Below are 20,386 nucleotides of genomic sequence, written 5' to 3'. Positions count from 1 at the left end.
GACTCGATCTGCTGGAGATTTCCTCCTGTTAAAAGAGTTTTCCCTCCCCACTATAACATTCATCCCATGATGTAGGTAGACATCTGACCACAACTTTCAACAAGCTCGGTGCACGTTCCTTTAAGAAAAATAAGGTCATATACAGCTTTAATCTATGCTAATTGTAAGGAATAATGGTTTTACTGGGAGAAAACTTAAATAATAAAAAACAGAACTGAGAGAGACAATTTTGGTATCTAATCAGTACTTAAAGTAAATCTGCTTTAAAATTTAATAATTGATCTTGTGCGCCTGTGTGTGATAATAGTTTTTGTCTGTTTCCATTATGAGCTCGATGTAGAAACATCGTAACTATAAATGTCATTTGATGCTACTAAGTATACATTTACACAGAGGCACGTCACAACTTCCACTAGTGGCCCAATCCAGGAACTCGCTGCTGTTACGTAATGCAATGCTGCTTTCACTTGCATTTGGAAAAAGCTGTTGCATTCACTGGAACTGGAACTTCACAGCTTCGGTGAACAACTGCCTATCAGATTCGGGGTGGTCACGTCTGTACCACAGGATTACTACTAATAGGCTTATTACTGTGTATTTTTGTGCCGTTTCCAAGGTAGACTGAGATTTTTATCCACGAACATGAAGCGCAGTTCATTTATTATTTTTTATATTGCCCATTAAATAAATATATAGATCTTTTTAGTGTGCTCAATGACTGCACACACACGCTTTCACATTTTAAGACTAAATATAACGGACTTAGTATTTGCAACTGTATAACACTTTGTAGCAAAAGCAGAAGAATCACTAAATAGGAAAAAATAATCAGATTCCTTTACACTAGAGCTGAATTTCACAATATAGCAGTATCTTGCAATGTAACATGGCTACGATTAAATGTTGTGAAGTTGATTTAAATTGCAATATTTTATATAAATATAAAATTTATTTAAGATGTATTTAAAATTCTGGATGACATTAAGAATTGTTGCACGTAATTTATGCTCCTCACATTTCATAAAAGTCCCTGCTGTTCTGGGTGATGAGAGGAAGCAGGGCGGTCCCTCTGTCTATGCATGGGTGGAGCGCGCAGTGAGGAAATGTCAGAAGGAAGCTGAGAAACGGTCCCCGCGCCACTCGCATGAGGCTGCTCTCACCGGATGACCCGAACGATGAACTTTATCACCATGAACTCACCCAGAAACACCACACGGGTAGGTCTGCTAACTTTTTACAATAGCATTCGTCTTTTACGCGCACGTCTCCAAACTTGATGGGACGACAGGAGCTCCAGGCTGCTAAGCGTGCAGTTATTTTACCAGATTACGCGAGGCACGTTTAAGCTGCTCTTTGTTGCTTTATGAAGCTCCACGCAGGATGAAACGGAGCAGCGTGTGGTAAGCGACCGGCCTGTGAAGTGAGTGATGAGTGTGGAATAATATTTTTTTAGTCTGTTTCCCTTTTTTAGTCCCTCTCTATTTTGTTGCTAAGACAACAGAGGAGGTGACCGCTCGTAGGGCTATTAACCACGTCACTGTGTCAGCACGCAGCTACGTCAGCGTGGGAGAGTCGCTGTTTAGTATTTTCCCCCAAAAAACACCAGGAGATAATTGGATGTAGGGTGGTGCAGCAACAGTGGTGGAAACATCTTTCATTCATTCCTGTGCGTATGAATCATTTTAAAGTAGGTTTCGTTTGAACGCAGGATATTTCATGTTGCTCCTAAATCAGAATATTTGCAAAAAACAAAACAAATCATATGTATATACGGTTATGTCTTTGCTTCATCATTTATACGCTTCTGTTTCGTATCTATATTTAGATGCTTTGGCATTTCATCTGCTGTTTATAAAAACCTCTAAGTTGCCACAGACTGCAGATAAAAAAAATGAAGCCTGCGTGGTTAAACCTTGCATAAAGTCATGCCTTTGAAAAACTACACCCTTACTCCTCCACAGGAATTAGGAGGGTAAGTAGCAGCCAGGTACTGCTATTCAAATAGGCATTATTAGTGGATAGTCTGTCAAGTGTCACCACCTCTATAAAAGCACAGGTTTGGCAGTTTGCTGGTCTGGAGTGTGTTAACAAAATGTCACAATCTGCCCAGCAGTGGACGTCCCAGCAAATTGAGGCCTCAGTTAGCATGTTAAATGTTTAAAATAAAAACGGAAAAATTATAGCTGGGTTTCCAGGAGAAAACCTTGTCTCTCTTAAAAGAATATGGCGGTATGGCTTTGCAAAGTTACATTTGAACAATATCCTTTGGACAGATGAGACCAAAGTGGAGCTGTTTGGATATAATGTATAGCACCACAGTGTGAGAAAACCAAACACAGCATATCAACACAAAAACCTTATACTAATCTTTCAAGCACGGTGGTGAAGTGGTGATGATTTGGGTTGTTTGGCAGCCACAGAACTCGTCTGTATACCAAAGTATTAAAATTAAATTTGAGGCCATCGGTCTGACAGCTCAAGCTCGAGCCAAACTTGGAGGTGCAATAGGACAATGATCCCAAGTACAGGAGCAAATCTGTAACAGAATTGCTGAAAAAGAAAACCTTAACCTGATCAAAACACCATGGTGGGAACTTTAGAGAGCTATGCACAAACAAATGCCCACAAGTGTCATTACATCACGTGCTGCTAAAGATGGTTCTACAAGCTACTGAGTCATAGGGTGTACTTAGTTTTTATAGGAGTGCATAGAGTCCTATGAAGAATTTGTCTTTCACATGATTTTACATGATGGAAATAACTGCTCATGACCTTTTAAATAAATTAAGCATAAACATAAACTGGGACAAGCTTCCTGTTGCCAGGATGACTAATAAAGGTGCCTAACTTCAGCTATGTCTGTAGAATTTCTTCTTAAATGCATGCGTGGCAGAGAAATATTTTTATGAAGCTGCACTGATCATCAGTGCAATTATATATTAAGTGCAGGTACTTTGTGAAATCTAATCGTTTATGAAATCTGCCCCTTTGCCATTTTTACCAACTTGAACTTGAACTAGAAATCTGAAATAAAGGGAATTAAAACCTTTCTTTTACCCTTCCTAAGTGTTAAGTGTGTGATTAAAAAAACACACTTAACACTGCTTTGATATTTTCACATGATGGTGTTTCATTGAAGAGTATGGGTACTTGATCCACCTCTGACAGTCTGTTCTTCTCTGACTTTCTGTAAACCCTCAGTTGCAAATACTTGAAAAGAGTCAGTCTCCAGTTATGTTTCTGTTATGTAGCAATCGCTACTCCAAAATGATTGAGAAGAGCTACGTCTCGAGGCTCTTGGCTGTCGCAGTGTTTGTTTGGGTGGTCTCATTAATGCAAGTCTTGGAAATCTTCCCAGTGAATAAGTCATGGGAAGTTTCCCCCGGCTCTTTGGCCTCACATACTTCATTACCGCTGTCTTTTTAAAATCTTGAGTCTTGCAGAGAACAGTTCATCATCTCATGATGTTACGGTGAGATCACGATGCATACTTCCCTGTTCTTGTTTCACTTGTGTGCTAGAGGAAACCTCATTTTTGGCACCTTTTATGACAAGATTTTATTCATGTCAGAGTTGACAGTTTCCGTTTTTCAGTCCGGCCAGCCGAGCACGGATGCTTCTTAATCTCCTACCCTTTAAACATCTGTAACACAATACTAAATAGTGAGTATAAGCATCACACAGGGGCAAACTTGAAGCTTAAGAAAGACATTTATGTAATATCCTCTTTCTCCTTGTATATTGCATGTTGGTTATTTGTTGAAATCTAGGAAAGTAGATATGAAGTCAATGGAAACTGTTTTCTGTATTGTTTTACACTGATGCTGAATTGCACAGTGTACAAACTTGGATTTTCTTTCTTTTAAGAAAGCAGTATTGTTTTGCTATATCTTCGATAAAAGGATATAAATGTCAACAGGCACAATGTGTGGTAACTAAATATGTTTATCGGAGGAGGGCAAAGTTATTCTCATGGGCTCGGTCTTCCTTCCTCCTGTGTTGCAAAGCCTGATACTGGACAAGTGCGTCACTCAGCGCACTTCTTCTATATTTAGAGGTACAGTCTGTGCTTCCCTTGGTGGGTGGAGAGCTTGATCAAAAATAACTGGATTTTGTATACAAATATGTCATGATTTTATACATCACCCCTACACCAGTGGTCCCCAACCTTTTTTGTGCCACGGTCCGGCCTTTAAGGTGTCACGGATAAATACAACAAAATAAAACCTGCACAGCTACCAAAAAAAGAACATTTATTCGTAATACACGGGAAAAGACCCAGTGAAACCGGGTTAATGATAAAAACAATAACAAAATGACGATGAAAACCTGAAAACCACAAATTTCACACTCGAGACTCAACTCTCGCGGCCTGGTACCAAACGATTCATGGACCGGTATCAGTCCGTGGCCCGGGGGTTGGGGACCACTGCCCTAAACCAGTGGTCCCCAACCTTTTTTGCGCCATGGACCGGTTTATGCCTGACAGTATTTTCACGAACCGGCCTTTAATACAACAAAATAAAACTAGTACCGGTACCGAAAAAAATAAGATTTATTCATAACACACGTGAAAAGACCCAGGAAAACCGAGTTAACGATAAAAACGATAACAAAATAACGCTGAAAACCGATAAAAACCCTGAAAGCCATACATTTCACACCTGAGCCTCAACTCTCGCGGCCGGTACCAAACGATTAATGGTATCGGTATCGGTCCGAGGCCCGGAGGTTGGGGACCGCTGCCCTAAACCATTTGTATCTGCTCTGACTGTATTTATGTTTCTATTTCAGGATCTGCTTGAATGTGCACATTAGAAACGAGCTGAAGATGCAGGGGGCCATTGCACGGCTGTGCGTGGTGGTGGCTGCTGCCATATTAAACCATCCCTCGCTCTTTCCGCATGAAAACACCACACTCCCGGATCAGGATGAGGAGCTGATCGCTCGAATGCGGGAGCATGAGGCAAGACTGGAAATGGAGAAGGCCAAGTTGGAGAAAGAGCTTTCACAGATGGACTCAAAGCAGGAAGAGACCAGCTTGCAGGAAGGTTATAGTTGGTACTTCTGGAGCACGGTGTCTTTTATAATATTCTTCACCATCGAGATGTGCAGGGTGGATCTGGCTGATGGAGAAGTCCGGCAAGTTGAGGAGGAAGAGGTTTTTTCAGAGAGTGGTTCCATCAACCCCAGGATGATGGTACTGGATAAGGACATCCTGAGTAACTTCTGTGATAAATGCACCTACACTTCAGCACATGAAAACTGGAGGGTGAGGGAGTTTGTCGAGGGTTTTGCAGATGACTTGCTCGAGTCACTCAGGAGCGTGTGCAACAGGGACACAGACATGGAAGTCGGGGACTTTGTTGGCATTGGAAGCATGTTTGAGTCCTGGAAGTTTTGCAAACCGCTCACATGTGACCTCATCGTGCCTTTCTCACCTCCAGATCCGCACTCCTTTCAGTACCACCTGTGGTGCAGCTCCTCCAGTGACATACCTCCTGATATGCAGGGCAGTGGGAAGATAAAGGTGACCACACCTGGGGAGAATAGTGGGGGCTGTCTCTGTGGCTCTGCTAACCTCGGAGAGGACATGCTTTGTCTGCTGCATGGCAGAAATGACACACCCAAAGTCAGTCTCAGTCCTGATGAACTGCTGTGCTCCAGAGACACAAACTGCTTGGCGAAAGACCAAGTCATGAAGTGGTTTCAGATCTCTGTAACCAAAGCGTGGGGACGCATCTCTCACAAATATGACTTTGATGTTACCTTTCGCAGCCTGGATGCTGCCGGTGCGCTGAAGATCCGATTCCCGTCAGGAAAAATCATCGTAATGAACATCATTCCGGTGGTCCAGCTTGAGGATACAGATGCTTATTTTGTCTCGCACTTTCCATCGGATGTTGACAGCTTCCCAGACCCATACTGGCCCCTATCTGTTGCTGTCTACGAGAGGAATTTGCTGAAACATTTTTCTAAACGCCTACCAAAACATTCCTGTCATTTACACTGCCTCCAGATTGTTACTTTCTTACACAAAAAGCAATCAGGGCTAACTGGAAAAAGTGCCCTTACAAACTATCACTTAAAGACTGCTCTGTTGCACTTGTTGCTGAGTAAAAAGACCATCACGTGGAGCATTGAGAGTATGCAGCACAGGGTCCAGGACTTGCTCAGCTTTGTGCAGAGGAGCCTGCAGGAGAAAAGACTTAACCATGTCATGTTTGGCAACACTAAAGTGCCAGAAGAGGTCCAGGTTCCTGAGATGATTCGCAGAGCAGAGCCCATCAACCTGTTCAGGACACTGGTGCTGCAGAGGGAGCTTTATGCAGCAACAGTCAGGCATTTTCAGGAGATGCTGAGAAATGCACCTGTGCTCATACAGGAGTATACACCGTACTTATCAAACGGAGGTTTACATCACAGCCTGGATGAAAGTTTATAGGCACTCAGCAACTGAACTATTTTAGACACATATATCAGACATATCGTTCAGTGATACTATAAGTAATGTTACTAACAAAAGGTGCACGCGCATCAGCTGATTCAGCTCTTGCTGGTAACTAAATTTGTAGTGGTTTTGCCGTAGCTGCTACTTACAAAACCTTTTTAAATAAAATATGGTCTACTGCTAACACCGATGCTAAAGGAGGAACTGGAAAATTTAGTGGAGAAACCCAGAAATATTATTTACAATCTTATTGTAATAAATGTTTAGATTGAAATAAAAACAAAAAACAGCACAGTCGTGAAGAAACACGTGCCAACACGACTCAGTACCATTAAAAACAGCAGCATCACTGCTCCACCTAGTGGTTGCAGATTGTATCAACCAAAGTAAAGTAGTCACAAATAGAAGGCTGATATGTAGACTTGGTTTTATTGCAGCTGCTTTTTTTTAACATTTTCTTGAGAATACAGCTTACCGCTATCAGACGCTGAGGGAAAAACCTCAACATCTTAGTGGAGATGCCAGCAATATATACTAACTGTGACACTGGTATCCCTCGGCTCCTGGATGCTACATTTTAGCAGGAGATCTTAACATAAATACCTCTCATATTATACGGAGCCACACAGGAATCTTTAACAAAACAGTGCACTGTCTGCTTTGTATAACTGTGTTTTATGTATCATTGTTACTGTTGCAGATCCGATGGCAGCTATTAAGGATTGTTATTCTTTATGTATCTTTTATTGCTTGCTAGAGCTTATTTTCTGAATTTTGCTTGTTATATTTTTACTGTGTGTGTCTCTAGGTTATTAAATGAGACCATAAAAGGGAAACAATGTATTTTTTTTATGTGTCTTAAAGCACAAATAGAAAAATCAAATTTGCTGTCATTTCATTGACAGTATTTTTATTTTTTTATTGAAAAATCAGTCATAGTCACTAATGCAGTAACATTAAATGATGGCTGAAGGTTTTGTTCAGTACTCTAACTAATAACTTCCTACAGGCCATAGTCAAAGTCTGGGTTTCCATCAAGGAAGGTCTTGAAGAAGGCCTTGTGGGCGTCTGGGCTGAACATGAGGGCTTTGACAGCCGAGTCCTGCAACATGAGTTCTGTCCACTTCTTCAGCTCAGGTGTGCCATCCAAAAACCTAATAAGACAAAGGGTAGAGCCATTTAAATACAAGTAAATTTGAACACTCAATTTTTGTAATAGTTTCAGCAACTGAGTGAAAAGTAAATCCATTAGCTTCGGCACACGGTAATAAATATTCCGCTAAAGTCACTTTGTTACTCCGTTAAAGAGACAAACGAGAGGCATTTTTTCCAGGTGCAGAAGTGGATCAGTGAACTCGCCACAAAATCGGACATTTGACTGAGAGTGCACAATATCCTCAACACATTTCCATTTCTTTTTAAATTTTTGAGTCGGCTCAGGCTTTAAAACTAGTTGCACAGCTGGTGAATGACCTCTTTTTGGTTTCAAAGAGACATGAGGAATACATGAGCAGTGTTGCTAACTATGGACACAGTGCTTGCTGTGGCAATAAAACACAGCAAGCAATGCCCATTTGGCAGAGTTACACCTTTGTCTTTTAAAAAAAAACAAAAAAACTAGAGATGGACCGATCCGATATTACGTATCGGTCCGATACTGAACAACAGCAGCACGTTGAAGCTTAAGCTGTTGTTAGAATTTATTTAATATTACTTTCTACACCAGGATCTTTTTCTACGTAGCTGGTAACCGTGCAGGGGCGGATCTAGCAAAGTTTAGCCAGGGGGGCCGATAGGGCATGAACAGGGAAAAGGGGGCACAAAGACATACTTTTCTTTCTTATTCTCATTTAAAATGTCTAGCTTTTAATAAATAATTATCCGAATTTTACACCCAAATTTTTAATCTGATGAAAAATGTATAGAAGTCCATTACTGTATATAGTAACTATTAAGTCTAATATACCCTAGTAAGCTATAGTACTTTTTCCTTTGGGAAGGTACCATCTGTGCAGTCTGCAATTCTGTTGAAGAAAGATGCTGAATCTATTTAATTATTCTTGAAAAATAATTGAGTTCTGTGCATTTTTCCCCCACATTGCATCAAATTAAAGTTGATTATGTCAATTAAGCATCATGGGGCGGGGGGTGGTTCCCTATTTTTTTTTTTGCTGGAAATTTGCAACCCTATTAGTTAGGTTGCTTACTCTTTAAAATACCAGAATAGGGAGGATGGAGTAGGTTTAAGTTTATTAGATTGATCAGTATTGCTGAACTATGAAATATTTTGGGTGCAGTATATTTTTTGCATACAGGTATAACAGAATAGCTTTAGTGTTTGTTTTTTTTGTAACTTGAATATGAACTTATACAAAAAGCAGCAAGATATTAAAAAACATTTTTATTGATTAAAAAAACACACTATATCGGATTCATATCGGTATTGGCAGATATCCAAATTTATGATATCAGTATCGGACATTAAAAAAAGTGGTATCGTGCCATCTCTACAAAAAACAAAAACGGCAACATTTGGAAAAGCTGGAGTAAAAAGATTAAGGTAAAATTTATCTCTGTTGACCACAATAGTGGAACTAGTGGCACAGGAAGAACAGACTCCACTAACTAAAGTGTAAAACATGTCGGTTTTAGAAAAGGATGCTTCTCTCGATTGTTCATTTCTAACTTTTGTAACATTTCTAGTAAATAATATACTTAGGCTCCCCACAGTTTACCTTTTTTTTTTTTTTTTTTTAATGTTTACAATTTTCTATAGGCTAAATATCTGTAAAGATTATTACTTACTGTTTGACCTGATACGCTTCTACCCTCTCAAACCACGGCCACATCATGTAGTCGATCATTGTTATAGAATCGCCACCAAAGAACTTGGTCTTCTTGTTAACGAGGTCCTAGAAATTGAATGTTACATTTATTAGAGTTGTAATTAACTGGAATAACCAGGCACTGACAGGAAAGATAAACTTATTCGTTTTAATAAAAACAACCTTTGATCAATGACTGTGATTCACAGGCACACACTCATTCACACACAGTGTATCACCTCATATGTTGGGTTAATGGATAAAGGAACCAGAGGCCTCAAAGGTGTGGCCTACCTCGTTTAACTTTGCAAACTTTTCTTTCAGTTCAGCTTCCAGTCCGGAGACATCCTCTCCCTTCTTTTTATCCATTGGGATCTTGTAGAAGTACGGTATCACCTGTAGGAAACAGTGACATTAATATTATTATTTGGTGGTGGTTAACAAAAAACAAAACGTTAAGGTTTATATGCAAGTCTTTGTGTGACCTACTTTGGAAAAGTGCTCCAGCATCATCTTTTGTTGAGCCTTAGCAAAGGGAGAGGAGGGAAGCAGCTTCTTTTCAGGGTAAACTTCATCCAGGTATTCACAGGTGATGGGTGACTCGTATATCACCTCACCAGCAGGTGTCTCAAGCGTTGGGACAAGACCAAGAGGATTCTTCTTAAGATACCAATCGGGTTTTTCTTTCAGGTGGACATTTATGGTTTCGTATCTGAAAACAAAAAAGCAGGTTATGTGTGCATGTTTAAGCACAGGTTGAATGACTGTGATGATTTTTCATTTCTACAGCAAACTAGAATAAAGAGTAGTCTTACTTGATTCCTTTGGCTTTGAGCACCAGTCTGGTCCTTTGGGCAAAAGGGCAGAACCTCATGCTGTAAACCCTGATGTAGTCTTCAGGGACTGGGCCAGGGGCAGCGCTACCTGAGGGATACAAAAATGTTTCTTCCATTAAAAGACTGGTCAGTAGGGAAACCTGAAGAGGGATTACGTAAAGACTTTTCTCCTGTTTAACTTTTACTAAAGTAAAAAAGAAAAAAGAAAAAATCTATTTTGTACAGTAGTATAATTTTCAGAGTAATTTTATAGCTGACAGTTTGGGTTATGTTGTGCTTCCACATCAGCATTTTGTCTTCGTAGTATTTTTACACAACATCCCAAGCTTTTTGGAAACAGCATTAACTGACCTTTATTTTCAAACTTACAGTGAATTTAGCATTTCTATTTGATTACAGGGCAGCTGACTGTGGATTATGCACATTTATACATTTGTGCTTGTACTTCAACTGGATTTTTTTTTTTTCCTGACGTCTGCTTGTTTTCAGAGACGCCACAGTGAGTCGCTGTTTGTTCAGACAAATTGGTTCAGGCATAAAGAGTTTCGTTTATAAACGTTTATAAATCAATAATCACCTGGACCGTTTGGCGCTGCTTTCAAATCGGCACGAAGAGGTTTCATAGGACTAAAGCATGATTTTGTAAAAAACGAAGCTAAATCCTTACCACAGATCGAATCGGAGGGAGAAAACTATTGCATTTCACATCGATAAGCAGCCTTCAGTTAACAGAGTAATACTTTATTTCTTACCTTTAGCGAGACACTTTTCAGCAGACATGCTGGCGCTTGAAATAACGAATGATTTGAAACAGACTGTAAAGGACGGAGCTAAAGTTTATATTTTACGCTCTAGTTCCGCGGTGGGCGTGTCAAACTGAGTCGACACGCCCACCGTTGTCTCAGAAGGCTGGTAAAGACGTGTTTCTTTTCTTCTCTTCAAAGGAGCCGCCGTGGAAGTTTAAACTATGTTGCTCATACAGACAGTCATATGACAAATAAAGTTCCCACAACACGGACTTTGTGCACTTTAGTGAAAATGAAGCACACCCCATGATTCAGCAGCTTGCAGAACCAACTTTGGCAGCAGTAATGTAAAGCAATGGTTTTCTGATGACTTTATTAGTGTCTCACATGTAGAGGAATTTTCTCCCACTCGTCTCTCCAGCTTTGTTTCCGTTAACTGGGGCATTTGTTTATGTACAGCTCTCTGAAGGAGTACAGCACTTCAGGCAGTTTGGTGTCTGGACCTCAGCCCTTGAAGCACCTTGAGTCTTTTATTTTACAGCCATTCTGTTGTAGATTTGCTGCTGTGCTTAGGATTATTGTCCTGTTGCACTTTGGACCAAATGTTAGCTGTCAAACAGATGTCCTCAAATTTGACTCTAGAATACTTTGCTATGCAGAGGTGTTCATGCTCCTCTGCAAAACAAAACAAGCCTTAATCATCACCCCCTCAATCACCATTTTCAGCTTGCAGTAAAGAGAAATCACACTCACCCTGTGAGAGGGTGCGCCCTCCTAGATCAGTCACATAAAGATAATTGTTTTTATGATCAATAGTTAACAGTGAATTAGCTGCTTCTCTTTTACCTTCAACACTGTCAGAAGTGATTATGTAATGAATACTCATAATGACATTGCAAATACTTTGCCCTTTGTTTCCTTCTGACATCTTCACTGTAAATCATGACTTTACAGACATTTTGCTCCCTTTATTTTTCAGAAGCCAGAACTGTAAACCCTTTGTGAAGTCTGGCTTTTACTGTGGAACAGCAAAGAAAGTTGTCATGATGAATGATGGATCCCCTGCAGGTTAATATGTCACCATCTTTTCCTTCCTTTCGCCGCCTGTTTGAATCAACTCCAGATTTTTTCTTTGCTTATTTTCTCATGAGGGTCATTGCCTCTCAAATCAGCCTAAGCGTTCTGCTTGGCCATCTCTAATTTGCATAAAATTTTTATAGTATAAAATTTGCTTTATATCTTCATATCTGAAATACTTTAAGATATATCTTTTTGGAAAATGGTCAGTTGACCCATTTTCAGGCCTTTTGTTTTGCACATTGAAACTGAGGCAGTGTTTAAACATAAATAACTTAAAGACTACTAAAGATAAAAGCCTGAAACTTCTCATGTTTCTTTTCTACAGTAGAAATACTTTGGGATACCGTCTTTAAATATTGTTATGCCATGAGGCAACTCTTGTTGTGATTTGGCAATATACAATTAAATAAAATACAAATAAAACTGAATTTTCATTATCAAAATGAACCAGAATCTGTCATTTGGGACAAATGTATTAAAAGAATATTAAAATTAAATTAAAATATGAAGACAAAAAAACCCTCCTAAGTCTCATATGTGACCACAACTTTGAACCGTAAAAGACAACTACTGATGTTTTTTCAAAGGTATAGTTGAATATAACTTTATTCAGAAGGAAACATGTAGAATACTAATAGGAAAATATATTTTCTAGTGCTTATTTGCAGTGTATTTTGTTTTATGCATTTAATAACAGGCCAGTATATTAGAGGCCACCTTTTAAGTTATAAACTGTGTCATAGGTCATTAGATTGCTTAGCCAGACTGAAACTGTGCAGAACAGGAAGCTTTGTACAGAGTTGCAGAGAACATCGCCTATTTTTATGCTGCTAAGAGAGAATAATAGGAAACAGCTTGGAGTGAAAGAGCGTTGATACTGTTAGTGACGTGCAAGAATACTGCCTTAGTTACAAAAATGAAAAAAAAAAAAATCCAGATTTCATTCAGTTTTCATACTGGATTTAAGCAAATCTGAAATAGAACAAAATATGAGAGTTTGCAGGTGATACTCTAATTATAGTTCTAAAAATGATGTAGTTAAATATGTGCATATTCTTCATTTTCGAGACCTGGGTCACTCCATCTCAAATGATCAAACTTTTAGAAAATTGTCTGTTCCTCCGCCTCTGATTTGCACTAAAAAATGTTATGATTCAAAGTTTGAATATACAATATATTCTGTTAACGACTGCTGTTACTTTTACCTTCATATATCATATGCCTTTTTATTATGACTTCCTGTGTTATAATAACCATCTTGAAACTTCAGGATTTTGTTCTATTGGGTTTAGATGCTCTACGCATATTTTTGTTTTGTTATACATCGTGTTAATTTCACAGGTATTTCAGCTGTGGCTGATATCTAGACTTGCAGTGTTTTACTGTGGCTGCTTTCCTTAAATCATTTGTAAATAATATTGCTGCATTTCTGCGATCTTCTTGATTGTTTTTAACTCACAAAAATATAAACAATAACCAGCACAGTCAAGTATGAAGCAGAGGCGGAGGCAGACATTTGATACACCCGGGGCTTAGCCCTAAAGGGTAGTATGCCTTTATATATATGTGTATATATGTGTGTATGTATGTATGTATGTGTGTATATATATATATATATATATATATATATATATATATATATATATATATATATATATATATATATATATATATATATATATATATATATATATATATATATTAGTCATAATAATTTGACAATACTATAATATTGGCCATATTATATTTACATTACCACAGTGAGATGACTTTAGTCTCATGACCAACATTAACTAATTGTCATTTACTAACTAATCTTAAATGACTGTTCAGTACAGAAATGAAGCCCAACAATCATGTTTTACAGTCCCGTGGTCTCAGCCTCAGATACTCAACTAATCAAAGTGATGTCATGACAAAAATGAATGACCAACAAAACATTTTTCTCCTTCATTTCTGTCAAACAATGCTGTATGTAACGTGTCTCGCGGTTAGTATCATGGTTGCTAGGCAACCTGAACAGCGCGACGAAGCGTATACTGTCCCATTTCACGAGCCTCCCACTTCCGCACTTCTCGTACTTATAGTACGCACCGTACGTAGTACGCGTAGTGCGCGTACTTCAAGCGTGCAGACCCTGAATTGGGACACAGCCTCAGTCTGCTTAGTAGCAACCCTGCTCCACCTAGTGGTCACAATGTTATCAAGTAGAGTACAGTAATCTCCCATAGATCTCCCATGTACAATAGTTATTTCAGCTGTGGCTGATATGTAAACTTGTAATTGTTTTTTTTTGTAGCTGCTTTCTTTTATCATTTTCTGGAGAATACAGCTGATCAGGCACTGAGGGAAAATCCTCAACATCTCAGTGGACATGACAGTAATAGAGACACTTTGACACAGGTGTCCCTCAGCTCCTCAAAGAAGCAGAAACAAGTAATCTGCATGTAGGATGATACATTTTAGCAGGAAATGTTAACATAAAAACCTCTTATATTATACGGAGCCACACAGGAATCTTTAAGAAGACAGTGCACTGTCTGCTTTGTATAACTGTGTTTTATGTATCATTGTTTCTGTTGCAGATCTGATGGCAGCTATTAAAGATTGTATTACTGTATGTATCTTTGACTGCTTGTTTGAGCTTGCTTTCATCATTTTGCTTGTGATGTTTTTTAATGTGTTGATGTCAAAGTTTTGGACAGGGAGATCTAGGTTATTAAATGGGACCATGAATGGGAAACTGTGTTGTTTTTATGTGTCTTAAAGCACAACTAGAAAAATCAGAATGAAGACAGTTATTTCATGAACAAATTTATTGAAAACTCAGTCACTATCGCTCTTCACAATAACATAAAAGTAACACAGTGACATTAAAGGAAGGCTGAAGGTTTTGTTTGATACTCTCATCAATAACTTCCTACAGGCCGTAGTCAAAGTCTGGGTTTCCATCAAGGAAGGTCTTGAAGAAGGCCTTGTGGGCGTCTGGGCTGAACATGAGGGCTTTGACAGCCGAGTCCTGCAACATGAGTTCTGTCCACTTCTTCAGCTCAGGTGTGCCATCCAAAAACCTAATAAGACAAAGGGTAGAGCCATTTAAATACAAGTAAATTTGAACACCCATTTGTTTGCAATAGTTTCAGTAACGGAGTGAGATGTAAATACTTCAGCACACAGGTAATAAATATAGATATACTGTATACAGATAGTCAGTGTTACAAGGGAGGAAAAACATGATTTTGATGTTAAACTGTTACTTTACGTTAATGAAGTCTTAAAAGTCTTAGAATTTTCTTCATACATTAGACCTTAAATTACTTTTTATTTTGATTTAAGTAAAAACAGCCAAACTGGGAATCTGAAAAATCTTTCTGAGGCTGTAAAAACACGTGTTTTCCACTACTGTAGAACCAGCTCTGCCTTTTTGCCTTGAAAATCAGTCGACATTTCCATAGTCTTGAGAACCAAATATAATTTATGTAGCAAACGTTTATGTAGATTATGTAGAAAGCAGCAGACAGAGTCTTCAGGCTGCTTCTGTGAATTGCTGTGTCTTGCATTAGCATCTGCTAAAGTCAGTAAGTACAGTGATCCCAACGTTGCACAGTTATTTTTTGCCACAAGCACCAGTTTTCTGAGGTGAAAATAGTTAAATCCTGATCTAGATTGGTTACTGGCACATCTCTAGTTGAGTTAAGGTCCACACAAAAGAGTTAAACTTTCACTGTTTGTCTGTAAGAAACAGCAACATTTGGAAAAGCTATTATTTAGTCTAACTTACGGTTTGAACTGATACGCCTCCGCCCTCTCAAACCACGGCCACATCATGTAGTCGATCATTGTTATAGAATCACCACCAAAGAACTTGGTCTTCTTGTTAACGAGACACTAAAAATGAAATGTTATATTCATTAGAGTTGTATTTAACACTCTGAAATAACCAGGCACAGTAATGAAAGATAATCATCCTAATACTGAATACTCAAAGGTGTGGCCTACCTCATTTAACTTGGCAAACTTTTCTTTCAGATCAGCTTCCAGTCCAGAGACATCCTCTCCATTCTTTCTACCTGTTGGGATCTTGTAGAAGTACGGTATCACCTGTAGAAAACAGCAATTTTAATATTCCTTGATGCATGCTCAATCATTCAGGTAAGTAAATCTCCAAAAGTTGATGCTGTTCATCTGGATGTAGCGTAGATGGAGATGTCAATATTATTATTTGGTGATGGTTGATAAACCCCCCCAAAGCTCAAGATTTATATGCAAGTCTTTGTGTGACCTACTTTGGAAAAGTTCTCCAGCATCATTTTTTGCTGAGCCTTAGCAAAGGGAGAGGAAGGAAACAGCTTCTTTTCAGGGTAAACTTCATCCAGGTATTCACAGGTGATGGGTGACTCGTATATCACCTCACCAGCAGGTGTCTCCAGTGTTGGGACAAGACCTAATGGATTCTTTTTAAGGTACCACTCTGGTTTTTCTTTCAGGTGGATGTTTATAGTTTCGTACCTGAAACAAACAAACAACAACAACAAAAAACAGAAGGTTATGTGGGCATGTTGAAGCAGACATCTGATAGATTGAAGTACTATCATGATTTTTCATCTGTACAGTAAACTAGAATAAAGAGTAGCCTTACTTGATTCCTTTGGCTTTGAGCACAAGTCTGGCCCTCTGGGCAAAAGGGCAGAACCTCATGCTGTAAACCCTGATGTAGTCTTTAGGGACTGGGCCAGGGGCAGCGCTACCTGAGAGACACGAAAAAGATTCATCCATTAAAAAAAGTAACAAGGAGAGCAGGTGGCAGTATTTAAATGTATGCATTGTGCTTCACATTGAAAATTAAAGTCATATATGGTTGTAATAATCCACCAGAAAAGCAATGCATTAAAATTACTTGCAGAATTGACATAAATCACAGGTCGGTAGCGGATTGTGTAAAAACTTTTACCAATTAACCTTCAAGTAGAACAACCGTGGCAGAAAATACTCTGCTATTACTGTAAAGCACAGTGAATTTAAAGTAATTTTATACTTGCAAGTTTGGATCAGGTTGTTGTATTGTCAATTCAAGGGTTTGATTGTGTTTGTCTTATTTACACTTTACTTAACATCCTAAACTTTATGGAACCAATCTTAAACCAGCATCACAAATATCTTTGTTTGAATACAGTGAATGTTGCAGTTTTATTTATGCCTGTACTTTAGTGCGAATATTTTTTTTCTGACGTCTGTTTGTTTTCAGAGAAGCCACATAATGTTTATTAACGTTCATAGAGTTTAGTATTTAGATGTTAATGAAGCAATAATTATAAGGACCATTTGCAGTTACCTGCTTTAAAATCGGAAGGAATAGGTTACTTAGGTCTAAAGAATGACTTTGTAAAAATGTTGCTCTCGGTATAATAACTCTTCATCATGCGAGCAGAAGGAAACAGCTTTTTGCATTTGAGCTTTATAAGCAGCCTTCAGTTCCTCGAGTAATATTTTAGAGTCTTACCTTTAGCGAGACACTTTTCAGCGGACATGTTGGCACTTGAAGTAATGTGTGAATCAAAGGGCTTGAAACGGACCGAGCTCAGAGTGGTGTCAGTGAACAGCGCTGCTCAACTTTTCATTTATACACTTGTGGGCGTGTCCAATCAGTCTGCCATGTTATTCTTGGAGATAAGAGGCGTTTTCCTGGAAACCAGTCATAACCAATTCTAACAAACAATGCTTATTCGTTTTTTTTCCTAACTGTACTGTCACGAACTTTATATTTTGTGTTAACTTAGACTCTGAGATGTTGCTCTTGAATTATTGACAGTTGCCTGAGCCTTGTACGGTTTAATCTTGAGGTGAATTTGCTGCAACAATTCCTCGTGGTCACAGTTGTTGATGATCAGTGAATCGATTGCTTTTGATTAGCAGCACTGGCTGCTACTTACCTACATATATCTTAATTCTTGTGGAGGTGGTAAGGGTGTAGATGCTTAATTCTTTCACTCGAATGTAGCTTATTATCATTACTATGTTGGTTTTTGTCGGTGTAATTTTTATACCCCCTTTTTTAAAAATACATTTTAGGTCATTTCCTGCAGTACAAAATGTTTGCAAAACTCAATGTTGTGTAACACATGTGGGGAAAACGTGTCTCGTGAACCTCCTGAACTTGGAAATGAAGTGTGTTTGTACTGGCTAAGATAACAATCTTGAAGGAATTCCTTGAGTAATCTATTTGAACACAAGACTTTAAAAAGTATTTTTATTTATTTATTTCACATTTGATTTATAAAAAAAAAACCATTGGTAAGTGAAGCTGCTCAGTAGCCTACTTTCTTAAAAGCATTTCTCATCGTATCTCTTATTAAATTGCAGTAAAGACAAACCGCATCAACTGTCTCCTATCTTCGGAGCATCCACTGTGAGAGGCGGTACCCGCCTGATTCAGGCACATAAAAGTCACTATTTATATGATAAATTGGACTTGTGTTAATAGTTGACTAGCTGGGCTACTTTTACCTTTAAAACCGCCAGGATAGACGTTTGTGTAACGCATATTCACAGTGACTTTGCAGATACTCCACTCCCCGTTTTTGTCTTGTTTTTACATAACCCAGAAGAAAGTAAGACTAGTTATGACTTTGCGAGATTACCGCCCCCTTTGTCTCCTTCTGATATTGTTGCTGTTAGACATGTTTTCACAGAAATGTTGCTCTCTTTATTCTCAGAAGCCAATACTGGAAGCCATTTCTAAATCCTGGCCTTCACTGAGTCGCAGTGAATAAAGGCTGTGATGACAAATGATGGATCTCTTGCAGGTTAACATGTCAGCATCTTTTGCTTTCTCAGACAGCTATTTGGAATCAACTCAAGATCTTTTGATCTGTTTATTTTGTCATGTATTGAAGAGGTTACAGGTTTCACCTGCCACAAAACTGCCTCTCAGCAAATCTTAACACCCCCCCCCCCCCCAAAAAAAAAAAAACCCACCCCAAACACGTGTGTAGATAGAAATGGCTGTAATTTCTTTAGTTAAAGCAACATGTTTGTTAAACCCCTTTAATTAAAGCTGAAAGTCTTCCGTTTCAATCACATCTTGACTTTTTAGAATTTAAAATCTACTGTTATGTAAAGAGGCAGGACTACAAAAAAGTGTCATTATCCAAAAACTGATGGGCTCATTTGTATATAAATACTTTTTCAAAGATTCCAGGTGGTTGACATCTTTTACCACAGTGGAGGAAATTGTTATTTGACTCCCTGCAGAATTTGTAAGTTGAAATTTATAAGTTGGAAAAATACCACACAAAGAAAGACCCAGAAGAAACATCTGTCTGTAATCTTCACTCAGTGAAAGGGAAATCAATTTATAACTTTTATGTAATGTCTGTTTTTTTGTTTTTGTATTTTTGGTTGATATTCTGTCTCTCACCAATAAAATGAAACTACCATAAAAATTTGAGACTGCTCTTTTTGTTGTAAATGAGCAAACGTACAAATTTATCAGGGGATCAAATCATTATTTCACCCAATGTATATTTTTGTCTGGAACCTTTGGTTAGACTGCTTTAGCTTTCAGACACAGAGCAAAAAAGCTCTAATAAATGGAGAATTGCGGAGGATCTTCATCAAAAACAGGAATCTCTCTTTGCTGATTATACAGGTGCAAGTTTTTGACCATCGGGATCTGAATCTGACTTTTGTCCTTTTGTTTCACCGGATGTTTCCCATTTTAAATCTCATGTGAGTCTGTTTCCTTTACTCTCTCCACTACTGACCGAGTGTCAGCCCAGAGGGACCATTTCTGCTGGTTCCTTTTGTGGTTTTCGACTAAATGCCGTCCCTTTTTGAAATATGATTAATTCATAGACTGTTATTCAAACTGTAATGTTTGAATAGTTACTCCTACACAGCGCATTGGATTTTAAGTGCAAAGCTTTGTGTGCACCTTCAACAACAACAGCCACACCAGTGCACACATGTACTGACTAACTCTGTCCTCCTTTGTTGACCCGCAGCACCTGCAGCTCCATTGCAATCCAGGAATCCTGGTCATAAATAAGCACAGTTTTCACTATACGTAGTTTTCATTGCATTTTTCTTGAGAAATTAAAAGTTCAAACAATGTCTTTTTTTCCTTGCAAATATATATAAACAAAAATAATACAGACCAACATGAATCAGCACTGTTAAAAGCCTGAGCAACACCCATGTCAGTTACATAACACCAGGCTGACTACCTAAGTGCTCCACCTAGTGGTGGCAGATTTTAATCACCAAAACTACACTGTTCAGAGTAATTACTGAAGCGTGGTCACACATTTCAGATGGGACTGATCTCTACACTTTATCTGATATTTTTCTTGTATTGTTTTGGTGGAGCTCCAGTTTATCAAATGACCACACTCTGTGGCCTGGAGAAAAGCATGAAATTGTTTGTTTTTTTTAAAGCACAAACCCCCC

General features: G+C 38.5%; 3 protein-coding genes across 4 annotated transcripts; 1 reads left to right on the top strand and 2 right to left on the bottom strand.

Moving 5' to 3' along the window:
* Positions 1–1,095: 1,095 nt before the first annotated feature.
* itprip (inositol 1,4,5-trisphosphate receptor interacting protein) lies at positions 1,096–7,346 on the top strand. The gene is made up of 2 exons (XM_085477512.1): positions 1,096–1,217; positions 4,795–7,346. The coding sequence occupies exon 2, from the start codon at positions 4,832–4,834 to the stop codon at positions 6,443–6,445; it is 1,614 nt and encodes a 537-aa protein (XP_085333638.1). The 5' UTR covers positions 1,096–1,217; positions 4,795–4,831; the 3' UTR covers positions 6,446–7,346.
* A 53-nt stretch (positions 7,347–7,399) lies between these two features.
* On the bottom strand, positions 7,400–10,999 carry LOC146695388 (glutathione S-transferase omega-1-like). The gene is made up of 6 exons (XM_085477514.1): positions 10,865–10,999; positions 10,092–10,200; positions 9,766–9,988; positions 9,571–9,672; positions 9,257–9,363; positions 7,400–7,605 (listed from the first exon to the last, which is right to left on the bottom strand). The coding sequence occupies exons 1-6, from the start codon at positions 10,890–10,892 to the stop codon at positions 7,455–7,457; spliced, it is 720 nt and encodes a 239-aa protein (XP_085333640.1). The 5' UTR covers positions 10,893–10,999; the 3' UTR covers positions 7,400–7,454.
* Positions 11,000–14,742: 3,743 nt separating this feature from the next.
* Positions 14,743–18,882, bottom strand: LOC146695387 (glutathione S-transferase omega-1-like). 2 transcript variants are annotated; one of them, XM_085477510.1, is made up of 6 exons: positions 18,443–18,882; positions 16,578–16,686; positions 16,225–16,447; positions 15,938–16,039; positions 15,720–15,826; positions 14,743–15,009 (listed from the first exon to the last, which is right to left on the bottom strand). In XM_085477510.1, exons 1-6 carry the CDS (start codon positions 18,477–18,479, stop codon positions 14,859–14,861), a joined length of 729 nt encoding a protein of 242 aa, XP_085333636.1. In that variant the 5' UTR covers positions 18,480–18,882; the 3' UTR covers positions 14,743–14,858. The 2 variants fall into 2 exon arrangements, with proteins under 2 accessions (XP_085333636.1, XP_085333637.1); XM_085477511.1 differs by lacking the exon at positions 18,443–18,882 and adding an exon at positions 17,439–17,605.
* Between the last annotated feature and the right edge of the window lie 1,504 nt (positions 18,883–20,386).

The sequence above is a fragment of the Copadichromis virginalis genome, linkage group LG13 (assembly GCF_057382275.1).
Source record: "Copadichromis virginalis isolate Kocher_CV1m ecotype Utaka linkage group LG13, C_Virginalis_male_GT1.1, whole genome shotgun sequence".
Taxonomy (NCBI): domain Eukaryota; kingdom Metazoa; phylum Chordata; class Actinopteri; order Cichliformes; family Cichlidae; genus Copadichromis; species Copadichromis virginalis.
The sequence above is the reverse complement of the archived record's forward strand: the minus strand, read 5'-3'. Positions and strand labels throughout refer to the sequence as shown.

Coding starts and splice junctions, on each gene's coding strand:
- itprip (XM_085477512.1), top strand. CDS start 4,832: ATGCAGGGGGCCATTGCACGGCTGTGCGTGGTGGTGGCTGCTGCCATA.
- LOC146695387 (XM_085477510.1), bottom strand. CDS start 18,479: ATGCGTTACACAAACGTCTATCCTGGCGGTTTTAAAG. Junction 16,687..18,442: donor CTATCCTGGCGGTTTTAAAG/GTAAAAGTAGCC, acceptor CGTGTCTCTCAG/GTAGCGCTGCCCCTGGCCCA. Junction 15,827..15,937: donor AGTTTGCCAAGTTAAATGAG/GTAGGCCACACC, acceptor TTTCATTTTTAG/TGTCTCGTTAACAAGAAGAC.
- LOC146695388 (XM_085477514.1), bottom strand. CDS start 10,892: ATGTCTGCTGAAAAGTGTCTCGCTAAAG. Junction 9,364..9,570: donor AGTTTGCAAAGTTAAACGAG/GTAGGCCACACC, acceptor TTCAATTTCTAG/GACCTCGTTAACAAGAAGAC. Junction 7,606..9,256: donor GAAGCGTATCAGGTCAAACA/GTAAGTAATAAT, acceptor TTGTCTTATTAG/GTTTTTGGATGGCACACCTG.